The sequence below is a fragment of the Centruroides sculpturatus genome, unplaced genomic scaffold (assembly GCF_000671375.1).
Source record: "Centruroides sculpturatus isolate CEXI.00-Female unplaced genomic scaffold, Cexi_2.0 scaffold527, whole genome shotgun sequence".
NCBI lineage: Eukaryota > Metazoa > Arthropoda > Arachnida > Scorpiones > Buthidae > Centruroides > Centruroides sculpturatus.
In genome coordinates this window covers 9,336-24,282 of record NW_019384763.1, presented here as the reverse complement: position 1 = coordinate 24,282, position 14,947 = coordinate 9,336, and the positions used below count along the sequence as shown (strand labels likewise).

At 31.7% G+C, this 14,947-nt stretch overlaps 1 protein-coding gene across 1 annotated transcript in view; it reads right to left on the bottom strand.

Moving 5' to 3' along the window:
- LOC111628845 (probable cation-transporting ATPase 13A3) overlaps positions 1 to 9,247 on the bottom strand; it is a 109,076-nt gene extending 99,829 nt beyond the window's left edge. Inside the window, exon 1 of the mRNA XM_023372690.1 lies at positions 8,597 to 9,247. Coding sequence (XP_023228458.1) covers positions 8,597 to 8,759 — 163 coding nt within the window. The 5' untranslated portion in view covers positions 8,760 to 9,247. The remainder of the gene's footprint in view (positions 1 to 8,596) is intronic.
- Positions 9,248 to 14,947: the final 5,700 nt, after the last annotated feature.

Below are 14,947 nucleotides of genomic sequence, written 5' to 3'. Positions count from 1 at the left end.
TGTCGAAATTCCCCCCACTGAAGGGAGATGGTTAGGATTAAGGCTTACCGTAAAGAACTCTGCTTCTATTTATACTATTTTAGATGCGTTTTTTTGCGTTTTAATAGGGTACGTCAACAGAATGTACACTAAGAAGAAATTTTTCGAAAAATTCCCCCCCACGGGGAAGTGTTATAAATTTATAATAGATACATTTTGAGCCACAACAACGCGTGGCGGGGTTTGCTAGTTTATATATATATAGATTACAGCTTTAAATTCCTAAGTTGTTGTATATGCACAAGTGAAAGATTCTTTGCGTTTTTGCAAATAATTTTTGTGAACCGTGTATTTGTATTTTTACTGGATGCTCATCCTCTTGTATTTAAAAATATAAGTATATTATCTGGGTTGTTTCAATTTTCAATTGTTCTTGTATATTGTCAGGAGTAAAGATGAATAGCAATCAGAAAAAGCAAAGATTTTGAATTGAATTCCAGATTGAAATTCCATAATCACATGGGAACACAATATAAGTTTTAATCCATTCCCACGTGAAAACAGATGATTATTCGAAAATCAATTTAGAATTGGAAAAAAAAAAAAAAAAAAAGGTTCCCAATTGTCCAGCTTTACATGTTATCAATTTTACAAAATTTTTCCTTAAAGTTTAAAATGACAGTAATTTTTGTGGGACAATGTTGCATTTACATTCATTTGATATTTTACTTGTGATTAAACAAAATAAAATTAGAATTGTATTAATAAATCTAATTTTCTTTATTTTGATCTTTAAAGTCACATTTCATCCTATATACATCTTACATGCAAGTAAATACAGTAATTATAGTTTCTTAATGATTTTTAAGCATTTTTCTTGATTTTTCAATGAACTTCACAGATATCTATAGATTCATGCATGCACTGTGTGGAGGCCACGTAAAACTTCTAAATGCTCATAACTTCTGATAACTGCATCTTTCAAAAAAATCAAGTCCCTTTTAGCATCTTTATATGAATACGGTGGCAATTTTTCGCCGCAATATAAGAATCTGCATTATATGAACTCGCATTATAGGGGGGTTGACTGTACATTGATACAAAATTGTTTTTACTACTCAGGCTACAAGGGAAATTAACCAGTATACCAAAACCCATTGAACTACTTTCCATTTAGTCAATTTCATTTGAAATGGATTAAATTGATTTTGGCCAATTTTATATTATAATGGACCACCCTGTATAGTACACATGTATTTGTCAAAGTCCACATTCATGTGGGGAGGTGATAGGGCAATGCACTTCTAAAGATTTCTTTAATAAGCTTTCTTAAGTTATATAGCTTATATGTTATAGTTTTAAATTAATTTTCCTTCTGAAATAAACACTACTACAAAAACAGATTCTAGAATCTGAGTTTCAGGTTGCTTAAAGAAATATAGCAAGATAACAGTGTAACAAGCATTTATTTATTTATTTAATAGTAAAAGTTGCAAAAATTGTAAGAAGCTTAGCTATGTCATTTTAATTTTTCAAAAAATTAGTCTATGTTATCAATTAAGGAACTTTATCATCATTATAAATACCTTTTGTTCTAGGAAATTTTTTATATTTATATTTTATAAATATTTTATTACATGAATGAAAAATTGTTCCTTTGAGATTGCTTCTAAACCTACCTGATTATTTGTACGCATTCTTTTTGAATGCATACAAATTCCTTTCCTTTATATAAATCAGGGTGCCCAAAATGGTCGATACTGACCCCTAAAGGTCAATAAGGCATTTCGGTTGTTCAATTGACAATCATTCATTAAAAAATTATTAGTTCAATGGGTTAAGTATCAGGATGTATATTTACATCACACATACATCTTTTCAATAAAAAGTGTGTGTGTGTGGATTAATACTGGCTCACCAAATCTGAAATAGTTAATAAAAGTTTGAGGACTCAATAAGTGATAGTTACAAGGATTCCTTGAAGGGGATGACAGTCAAAACAAAATTCAAAATAAAATTCTCTGACAAAAATAATACAAAATGATCATATATTTAAGTAAGTTCAAAAATCTTTCTACTTATAATATATTGCAAGGCTACATTTTGCTAACTACTATGATCAACATTTTTCTTTCATGTCACAATATACATTTCTATCAAATTATCAAACATACTTTTAAAAGATCAGTAAACTACCAATTAATTTTTTTTTAACTTTGTTTCATCTTCTAATCTTTAATACAGAATTGTCCTTCAATTCAGTTCAAATTGAACTGTAATGTTATTTTCATCATTGAAAAAACTATAATAATCCTGGGCTAATATGTACAATGAACTGTAATGTGATTATAGTTATAAAAAAAAATATACTATTTTCTTAAATAAATTATTATTAAGAACATAAAATTCTGTCTTGAATCATTTTCCAACATTGGTTCACTATTTCACTTTCAGCTATACAATATGGTACTTCACACCATTAATGAAGTGTTCTCATTAGAAGAATTCTTTTTTCACAATCTATTTAATTTCAATATCTTTATTTAAAGCTTGACCGAAAACTGTTACTCTCGTCTGCTTGTTGTTTTACTAAATAAGTAATCAAAATAAATTTGATTATTTAATTTGATAATATTTAAGTGAATGTTATATTTTATTATACAGTGGTGCCTCGTATAACGTACTTAATCCATTCCAGGTGCGCGTCCGTTAAGTGAAAAGTCCGTTATACAAAATGCATTTTCCCATAGAAATACATGTTAAAACATATAATTTGTTCTGCAGCATAAAATAACCGTACTGTACCATAAAAAAAAAATGAAAATGGAGCAGTCACCAATTATGCCGGGTAGTCAGATGTTGTGAGGAGGAGGTGGAAGAACACTTTATTCACACATTCATACAGATACAGACTTTTTACACATTGCAGCAGGTCTCTTTTTATTGTTTTTTAATCGAAGTCAGATTCAGGAGAGGATACTGGGGCTGGCAGGGTCAACTCCTCTTGTTCCATCCTTTGTCTTTTGGCAGCTGGCTTCTTGAAAAACATGTCCAAAGTGGTCTGTTTCTCTCTCTTCTTCAACACCTGTCGGAAATGACAGGCAAGGGTGTCATTGTAGAGATCATTGATCCTGTTGTCCTCAACTGTGTTTGGATAATGAGTGTTGGTAAACACCTGAACATCTCCCCATTTGACTAAGAAGTTTTTGTCAACTTTCACTCCTGATGATTTCTTGCTTTGTTTCAACTGAAATCATCTTTCTGTTTTTACAGAAGCGATGATTTGCACAACACTTGAATAAATGTAAATACCCTGCACTGAGATGATGTACTGTACATAATAAACAAGGGAGCAAGCCGAATCCCAACGGGATCGCTGTACTTCAGATATACTAATAATATTAATATATTATAAAAATAGCAGATTGTCATTGGCAACGGCAAAAGAGTGGAAATATCATTTGCACTTGTTCACAGAAAGTCCGTTATTCGCGTCACGTAACAGCCAAACAGAAAGTCCATTGTTCGCAGCGTCCATTATATGAGGCACCACTGTATAATATTTTTGATTATTCCTAATATACATAAAAGTTATAAAAGCTGCTTTGATGATTAAAATATTTACTGCATATGAGGTTTTTCAAAATCTGGAATTAAAACAAACACTATCTTCCAGTTGTATTCCATACTTAAAACAATCAGAAAATTTTGTCCAGTTTTTTTTTTCCTGTAATGCAAAAGTTTATGAAATTCTTCTTCTCAGTTTATATGGAAAGTATAGCTCTTCTTAGGCTCTTTTTCCGACGTGCCTTCTCTCTGGTATGGTTACTTAAACCACTATGTTCGAGCGACATAGGTTTCTAACGCCACCACTAGGTGGCGGGGAGCTATCTTCGTTGACGGCTCATATCAACATCAGTGTACTGTTAGTCGTCAAATTGACCTTCAGAGCCTCGCCCATGTCTCTGTGAGCATTGCAGCCAATAGTGGGCGACTGTTTCCCTCTCCAAGAAGTGAGGGCAATTTGGCGTGTCGTGCAGCCGTCTGGAATATAGGAAATCATTCAATGGGGCCGTCTCCATATGCAACCGAGCCAGTAATGACTCCATTCTCCTGTTCGAAACATACTGGTAGTACCAAGGGGCGAAAGGACGGAGACAGCCCCTGCCCTTCCCCCATAATTCGACCGACCAAGTGTCCGTTAGCCTGCGGACTACACAAGCCCATTCGGCACGAGCCACATCCCTCGGCATCAGCGTTTTCCAAACCAAGCCATTCGGTTCAACTTTATGAAATTATCATATTAGGAACTTTTTATGATGTAATTTCTTGCTAACCATTGAGATATCACTAAGTAAGAAATGATTCTTATTAAGTGTTGTGAGATTTTCTTAAAGCAAACAAATTGTATTCAACATACATTTCTTTACATTGGTACCAAATTTATGCCATTTAATGATTTTTCCTTCAAAAAACATCCTGCCATATCATAAAAACTTAATCACACAAATTTTTATCAATATATAATTAAAAACTGATAAAATATAATTAAAAGAGAACAAAGTATTATAAGTCTAGAATTATGCTTAAAAATATATTACTATTATTATTGTAAAATATAGTGTTTGATAGCAGTAAATATTATTATAACAAATTAATATTTAATAATATTGAGTTGGCCAGAAAGTTTATGCAGTTTATGCTCCAGGCACTCTAAAACATAACTAATTTCAGTTGATTTCTTGAAAGCAGTTCTGTGATAGCTAACATTTAACTACATTCAACCAAAAAGTTTGAAGATTTGCATTGTTTTATAATTTTGACATAATTTCAAAGATGGACTTCTAAAAGTAGAATTTTCAGCATATTTTGCTGTTTTATTTCAAAAAAGGGAAAAACATAGCACAAACCTGTAAAACATTATATAAGGTATACAGAGAGAATGTCATCGACGAAAACATCTATTATTAGTAGTTTGCAAAATTTTGTTCATGCATTTTTCACTCCAAAATGCACCACAGGAGAAAAACCAAGTGAAGTATTTAATTGAAATTATTCTTATTACATTACTGAATAAAGATATTTTCTTCCACATAAGGCTACAGTTACTGTGGATGTGAATTCTGACGAGTATGTCCGAAATCCTCATCAGAACAAGGTGGGTACACTGTGCACATTTTCTGGTAGTCAGTATATTTCTGCCTTCCAGCAAAATGGACGAACTTGATGAGTTTTATTTTCTTGAAAGTCTATTGATTAAGTTATGGTTGATAGGTGGTGAGTAAACAGAGCATGTTAACCACTTATTTTCCACAAGAGATAATAAGGGAGAGTTCCAAATGTTATATCAAGATTTGTGGAACAACCCACAAAAGTTTTTCGAGTATTTCAGAATGAGAGATATCTCTGTTGTGATAGTTTTTGTCTTTCATGTCCCACAAATACCTATTCTCGAACACAAGACTAATCAATTTACCAATATCCATGTTGAAAAAACCAAAATACTTGAAATTCAACATCAGAACGCATGAAAAAATCAAACTCATCTGAATGTTCAAATGGTTCTGACTACATCATGCATGTATGTTCTGACATGCCCTTCATTGCCAAAGTAAACACTCTCATTGGAAAACAGGTATTTTGTTTGTTCGGAAGATTTCATCAGAATTCACATCACAGTAACCATAGCCTAAAGAATACAAACAGTAAGACCCTGCTTAATGCTGTTTTGATATAACACGGTCTGCTCAAACCCTAAAAAAGGCTCAAAAGTTATGCTGATTTAAATTATCGCAGCATTTTATTGATTTGTATATAATATGATTATTCCCAAACATGAACCAATCAGCAAAAGGTGGCAATGTCATAGCACTATACTTTCCTTAAATCTATGTTTGGTGCAATTTTGGAAAAAATATATCATCACAGATGCCATAAGCAATTTCGACTTCGCTTGGCAAGAATTAACTGATAAATGCATGAACAAAGTGCAGAAGTTATGGCTGAAGGTATCCAAGAATTCTCAACGAGAAAGGGCCTATCGTTGACCAAATTGTCAACCTAATCGATACAGTAGAACTAGATATAGACAAGCAGGATATTGAGGAGTTGCTGCAGGTTTCTGGTGAGAGCTTTACCAACGACGACCTTCAAGAACTGGCAGAAAAGGAATTCATGTAGAATTGGAAAATAGAGAATCTTTAAAACAAAGAACTCAAAAAATTTCTCTAAGATTTCCTTACTAAAAGTTTGGTAACAGTAACTGAAATCGTTGATCAAATTGTAGCGAATGGTCCAGATTTTGAAAGGAGTGCAAAAGCAAAATGAGGTGTTTTGGATGCAATCTTCTGCTACCGACACTTGTGTAAGGAAAGAAAAAAAGTGACAAATGAAACGACACAACTTTATCGCAAAAAACAAAAATTTCAGAAGAGCCAGGACCTTCATCACAAAAACTGAACTTTACATTTCTGTGTGCATATGTTTGTGTTATTTAACACACATTATTATGCAAATTAACATAAAAATAAGTTAAAGTAAAATTTGTTTATCTTTGGTCACGTGTTCCCCTATCCCTATTTACTCTATGTTAAAATGACCTCGTTTAATGCTGTTTCGCTTAGTGCTTTGTCGTCTAGGAACCATGCCCCGTGTTAAACAAGGTCTTACTGTATTTGTATAAACTGCTCTTTATTCAAATATCAAGAACCAACTTTTTGGCCAACTGAATACACGGTATAGTTTTAACTTTTGTATGTATGCTACCAAACAATTTCTTTTGTAAAATTTTTTTAAAATATATCATAGTGAGAAACCATATGTTATGATAAGCAGAAATTTTGTTAATGAAATTAGTTCTAGAAGAGATCATTTAATTCAATAAAGATACTGTATTTTAAAAAATAGTTAAATCAAACTTTTTTAAATTATTCACTAATAAAAAATTATAAAACAAAAATATTAATATTAAAGCTCCATTTATAAGTTAGTTGTCATTATATAGATAAGATAAATACCATGCTTAACAAAAGCAATTTTCCACATCATTTAATTTTTAATATTTATTCTTTATTTTATAAGTAAGAGTTTATCCTTACTGCACGGAGCCTCATTTTCTTCTCTAAAATGCGAACATCGAACGCCACTCGACGTTCACATTTTAGAGAAGAAAACTTCGGCCACAACCTCTCTAATATTGTAATATAGATAAAATATCATCTAACAGATAAGACGTCAACTAATTATTTATAGATTTACAAATTTGTAAAAGTACATCAGAAAAATCATCCAATAACTAAATAAACAAAGCATTCAATCTCACACAGTACAAAGTTTGTATTAATTTAAGTATTCATAGATATTATTTCACATTATTTTTAAAAAAATTTGGTCTAGCTTCCCCTAATTCAAATAAACGTGGAGATAAAAAGTTTATATTTATAGAAACTAAATTGTGAATATTAACAAAAATTCATAACTATAAATTGAGTGAAACCAGGTTTATAAATGAATTTTGAGCATTGCAGCCAATAGTGGGCGACTGTTTCCCTCTCCAAGAAGTGAGGGCAATTTGGCGTGTCGTGCAGCCGTCTGGAATATAGGAAATCATTCAATGGGGCCGTCTCCATATGCAACCGAGCCAGTAATGACTCCATTCTCCTGTTCGAAACATACTGGTAGTACCAAGGGGCGAAAGGACGGAGACAGCCCCTGCCCTTCCCCCATAATTCAACCGACCAAGTGTCCGTTAGCCTGCGGACTACACAAGCCCATTCGGCACGAGCCACATCCCTCGGCATCAGCGTTTTCCAAACCAAGCCATTCGGTTCAACTTTATGAAATTATCATATTAGGAACTTTTTATGATGTAATTTCTTGCTAACCATTGAGATATCACTAAGTAAGAAATGATTCTTATTAAGTGTTGTGAGATTTTCTTAAAGCAAACAAATTGTATTCAACATACATTTCTTTACATTGGTACCAAATTTATGCCATTTAATGATTTTTCCTTCAAAAAACATCCTGCCATATCATAAAAACTTAATCACACAAATTTTTATCAATATATAATTAAAAACTGATAAAATATAATTAAAAGAGAACAAAGTATTATAAGTCTAGAATTATGCTTAAAAATATATTACTATTATTATTGTAAAATATAGTGTTTGATAGCAGTAAATATTATTATAACAAATTAATATTTAATAATATTGAGTTGGCCAGAAAGTTTATGCAGTTTATGCTCCAGGCACTCTAAAACATAACTAATTTCAGTTGATTTCTTGAAAGCAGTTCTGTGATAGCTAACATTTAACTACATTCAACCAAAAAGTTTGAAGATTTGCATTGTTTTATAATTTTGACATAATTTCAAAGATGGACTTCTAAAAGTAGAATTTTCAGCATATTTTGCTGTTTTATTTCAAAAAAGGGAAAAACATAGCACAAACCTGTAAAACATTATATAAGGTATACAGAGAGAATGTCATCGACGAAAACATCTATTATTAGTAGTTTGCAAANCACCCATAAAAGACCTCCCGGAAGGCATCTCTCCTAGGCAGATTTTGAGAATATAACTTACAGTACTTTAAAATTAGATGATACTTACCTTGATTCCCATTGAGTAAGGGCGCAAACCCTTCCGGTTCTTGACTGCATTGTTCCAACTCAGCATTCCTGTACTGAGAAGTATTGTTGTTTGAATTACGTGAGTTAAACTTCGATTTCAAACCAGACAATAACGAATTATCAGCTTTTTGTCTCTGGGCCATTTTTGTTCGTCTCGATTATATATATATATATATTATATTACATATAAAAGTTTTTACCCGATGCAATTTATCTCATCTAGGTAACATTTTACAAGTTCTACCTTTCTAAGATTACCTCGTCGAGCGGATAACAATAATCTTTTAAAACAATCGACTTCAACATTGTCTCATTTGTTCTCTTCTCTGGAATAACAAAAATGTCGTCTGCACGTTTTCTTCCAGTTAGGCTTAGCTGCACTACACAATAACTTTATCTTTCTTCCCGATAACGCTCTTTCTAAGGTAATGTAAGTATTAAATGCCTGATTTAAACGCCGAGATTTCGTTGTCCGATACGAACGAACGAATAACAATTATTCTGCCAGAAAAACTTAATTGGACTTTTCTCATAAAACTCACTGTCGGGCGATTTCCACACAAACCGGCATCGGCGCACATCCACCAATAAGTGTGACTCATTCCCCTTTGACGTCATCCCCCGCAAATTGCGGCATCTGGAATTTTAAGAAAATACCACGTGATTTATTTATTTAGTTACAGTATTATATATATATGTATATAAAACCGAAATTTTGTAAATAAAATTTTAAAAATATTAATTATTACTATTGATAGATGTATAAAATTAATACTATTTCACATTTTCGTTTCATTCATTTTTCTTTTTTTATGACAAGGGTATTTCCGGATTGCTTTTTTTACAATTATTTTTCGAATGGTTGCTTTAAATTGTTTATGATATACAAAAATTTGGCTACAGATTAAATTACAACTGAAATAGATAACAAATCTTATTTAATATTATTTATTTATACTTTATATAGATTATTTTCCTTTTAAATTCCGTTATCGATATTTATAAAACGATTTGTTTATTTTAAAATAATTATCAAAATAAACAAACAATAGTCGTGTTATATTTTGTTTAAACGTATTTTATCAATAAAAAGTGGGGAAAAAATCATATTTTAAAAGAGAGTCATTAGTAGAGGAACGATAGTACAAAATATTATAATTTATTTTCGTATTTTAAAGAATTTTTAAATATTGCCATTTTATTTCGAAAATAATATTTCAAAATTTGTTTAAATGAAACCTATTAATTATAATTAATGATAATATATAATAATTTAATTTCACGAGTTTCGTGATAAGTCTATAAAGAACGTTATTTACGATTGATTGCAAAATTCCAGATAGCCCGAAGCAAATCGTTTATATTGTTCTAGGAAAATGCAATCGGGTTACAAACTGTCGTTATTCATTTTTTTATACGCGTGACACATTAAAAAATGCGACGAATCCAATGTTTTGACTGCTACAAAATGCAATTTTTCATTTTTGATAGTTTAATTTGAACAATAATGGCGACCTCCTTTAGAATCGCCAGAATTCTAGAAATGGGTCGTAAAATTCTAAAATAGTAAACAAATTAAGAAGTTACATGCTGTGATTTTTGAGTAATGACTTCTGGAAATTATGCTTAATTAACTATTAGCAAATTCGATGCACGACGTGTTTGGTTTATTTTGATAATGTTTCGCCATTGACAATTACATTTATAATATTCAATTTAATGTGGAATAGATTATCTAGAATATTTTATTTTCAATAAATTCTTGATGTTAAACGTTCTTCGGGTTCAGTTCTTCAAACTGAAATTACAATGGAATCGAGTGATAGACAATCGCTAAGACTCGAGCAAAAACGTGTATTTCCATGATTATATGAGCACTTCCAAAAATAATGATGCTATTTTAAGTTATCGTAATTATGCTAATTATTATCCGAAAATGTTGTAATGTACATTAAAACATTAGAAAGCATTACATTTTTCCATTACAATTTTCAATTCGTGCACCTCGTGTCACACCGACACATCCAACCGACACTCAACTTCTTCCTACGTTCGCTACAACATATTCATTGTCACTTCTCCCACAGTAGCCATAATTCTACAGTTCCTGCAGATTATTTGTTGTACAATGACCAGTGATTCCTACTTTAATTTACCTTCACGAAACACAAAATGCTTTCTATGTTGCGGAGTAGCCATTTTCATTTTCAGCGCATCTTAAAAATATTACACGAGAAGACGTATGAATGCAAATCGGAGATGAAACTACGACAGTTTGTCCATCGATTGGTGCTCATCACATACTTATCGTATAATAATTAACATAATTACAGCAATTTAAACTGGTAACATTCGGACGGGCTGGCCACATGGAGTTTTCCGGGTTTTCTCCACGTCTGTAACGCCTAAATAGGGACCAGTTTCCCTTAAAAAGACCTCCCGGAAGGCATCTCTCCTAGGCAGATCGCCCAAGTGTTGCGTTGCCATAAACAAACATTAATGGGCTGGCCACGTGGAGTTTTCCGGGTTTTCTCCACGTCTGTAACGCCTAAATAGGGGCCAGTTTCCCTTAAAAAGACCTCCCGGAAGGCATTCCCCCTAGGCAGATTGCCCAAGTGTTGCGTTGCCATAAACAAACATCAATGGGCTGGCCACGTGGAGTTTTCCGGGTTTTCTCCACGTCTGTAACGCCTAAATAGGGGCCAGTTTCCCTTAAAAAGACCTCCCGGAAGGCATCTCTCCTAGGCAGATCGCCCAAGTGTTGCGTTGCCATAAACAAACAAACGAAAACGAAACGCAACATTCACTTTGGAAGATCCTGTATACCTGTATATTGAAAGATTGACACATTATTTTAAAATAATAAATAAAAAATTAAAAATGATAATTAATTTACATTTTTTTAAATTCTTTTAGTTCCTAAGAGGCATTAAGAGAGCTTGTTTTTTTTCCAAATAACCATTAAGTGTTCTAGACTCGCAATCGGAAGGCCGAACGATAAAGGACCGGGCTTGACATATTCGCATCAAAACAACTATTAAAATTTCTGAAAATCTACATTGATCTGGCCTTTAACCCACTTGCTTTAGCCATTCTAGCCAAACTACGTTTTGTTATTTTAAACTATAGTAGATTTAATTGCTTTTTCATTTATTAAAAATTTGGGTGTTGCATTTTATAACTGGTGGAAAACAGTTCGATTAAAATTAAAATATATAATTGTTGTAATGGATACTCGTTGTAAGTAATACCAGTAATTATTAAAATGAGACATTTTTTTATCTACATTTCGTTCCATTTAATTATAATGAATGGTTTCAGTAGATTTAAAATAACTGAAAATAGAAGAGAATTATGTCTAATACTATAGTTTTAATTCATAATATAATTTATCGCAAAAGTAAACGAAAGTATCAGATAACTGATGATAACTACGGCATATAAACTGAGTTATCAAGGTAACAATATATCAGTACTGTACGCAAGAGTGCAATGTTATGTGTTTATTTATATTTAACCTACAATTTCATTTAAAAAAGCAACTCAAATTTCATTAAAATTTTTATAAATAAAACAATAATCACTATTATGTAGTTTTAAAGATTATAATTTGTGATTTTATACATGTTTTGATCCCGGATACTTAGAGATGTAGGTTAATACTGGTCTCGTTTTAGCTAATATAAAGACTATAATTCCTATCTTTTCCTCCGACACAGATATTTAAAATACTCATTTAAAGTTTTCTAATGAAACTTTTATTTGATTTTACTTTATTTATGTTAATTATAAAATGCATCTTATTTATAAAAATTAAACTAATTTTTATTTAAATTTATTACATTGGTAAATAACTAAGAGTTCGAGGAATCACATTCTCCGAATTTTATGGGAAATTTAATTAAACCTTGAAAGTTTTTAAATTTTAAAATTACAGCAAAGTTTTACGTGCATACTCCAGAAATTCATCCTTCGTAAATTGCGATCTCTTAATATTTTAATAATTAGGAATTTGAATATTTTTGAAAAATAATATTAAATAACAATACAAGGAAATGTTATGATCAGACAAGAAAAATGTATTAAATTAAAGTCCGATTACATTTCTCATGGAAAATGTCCATCGTGTCATAATGTTTTTTAACTATTTTTTAAACTCTCTCCGCTCTATGAACACTAACAGGACTTTTTAATAAGGCCCCGAGTAATGAGGGACGGGGCCCGATGTATCCGGACAGACCAACCCCCAAAAATTCCTGGGTTGTTTCGACCCGTCCGAATTTGATTCCGGGTCCCAAAACAGTAAGCTTCCATCGTATCCGCTCGGCCATTCAGCCGTCTCTTTTTAAACTATTAATACTGTATTATAAAATGGAAGTTTTGAAAAGAATGAAAAATTTTATTATTTTAAAATAATTATCGAATTTCCAAAAATTCGAATTGTCTCCGTTTCTGTTGAAATTCCTTACAGTAAATAAATTTCGATTCGACGTTTTGACAGTTTCTAAGAATTTAAAACAAATAAATTAATTTCGAAATAACTCAATTGCAACAGCGCATTTAAAACACAAACAATATGTTTACTTATGAAATTATTTATGAAATTGTATCCGAGACCGAATGAATACAAATGAATACATTATTATTAAGGCGACGTTTTCTTAACACATATACGTCGTATACGACGTAATAAATGAAATATTACATAACGATACGAGAGTATAATAATTAATTATAGGCAGAGAACGTATTCTTTTATTATATAATTAAAGATAATGTTAATTAATGTTCGATGCGTTGAATCACCTGGCCTGTACATTGGGGTACGTGCCCCCTTTTCGTCTGGATTGCCTTTTCCTAAGGAGGCCCCAAATTTCATTAACATACAGCACAAAATTTATGACCTCTAGCCTAGTCTACAAATACAAAAGAAACTAATGAATGATATTTATCCATTTTCCCATGCAACTTTATCGAATGTTGACCAAAACTTGGCCAGAAGTAGTCCTGATTACAAACAGCGCCACTTTGTGGGAGCGCTGATCCGACATTGAACCATAGTTTCAAGTTTCTTGCATGATATATAACGTCTTTTTTTATAGCTTGTGATTCCCTTTTTACTTTCCGGCTATTCTATATAACAGAAGGAATGTATTAAGATCAGTCAAAAATGAGCCCCTCTCCAAGATTTTTACATCTTTGAATTCGGGGGACCCTGAAACGTCAAGAAATGCAAAAAAGGTTGAGGATTTACTATATATATGGTTGTTAGTGTGTGTGATGCAATTTTTCATCCATTTAATAACTCTTGTGTTCTCTGTCGAAAATTTATGAAAGTTTGCAAGGAGATCTGTTTATTAATGGGATTGACGCTATGAGATTTTGGTGGTTATAGATAGAGTGGGTCGAGTGGGAACAGATTTAATGAATACAGTACTAGATATTTTATTGATGTTTAACATTTACAATAAAACACATTTCTTTCAAAATTAAGCCTTTTGCCATTTTTATAGTAATTGGGCTACAATTTGAAAAAAATTGTAAACCTATAAATTCCTATTGTCGTCCGTCTGTCTTTCCTTAATCTCGATAATGGTGTTAGATAGATGAAAGTTGAGATAAAATATGGAAACCTTAGAGACTTAAACCCCGATTAACTATATGTGAACTTCCGATGCAAACCGGAAGTCAAGTTATTTGAATTCAAACTTTTCCCCTGAAAGCAGTTAATAGATGACCTGCACGACTCTATCGTTAAAGAAAAAGTATAATGTACAGGGGCAAGACACTATTAATTTGAAATAAAAAAAAATATATACTTTAAATTAAATAAATTAAAAATGTCGTCACAATACCAGACTGCAAATTTTAATCATATTTTTAATTTATTTAATTTAAAATATGATTAAAATTTACTGTCCGGTCGGCATTGTGACGATGTCACAATAATTATGTAAGTTTTAATTATTATTATAATTAATTATATAAGTTTTTAAAACAAAATATGATAACAGGCGCCACACGCATTTTAAATGTTTGTTTGGAAAGTTACACAACTCGTTGCTGGATTTTTATAGTTTGTGGGCACCGCCGATGTTCACGCATTTTCATCGCTGTCGAAGAAATTTGAGAATAATTTTCGTAACCCGCGAATATTTTCATTAAAACGTGGTATTTAATATATCCCATATTATCATAATTAAAGTTTCTGTATTTAACGCTGTCTGGAGAGATTTTTACCGCTTCAAATGCAACATAATCCGGTGTGGTGACATTTTAGGATATGCGGAAAACATTTCCTTATAGTAGTATTAAACCTAATTACCATTAC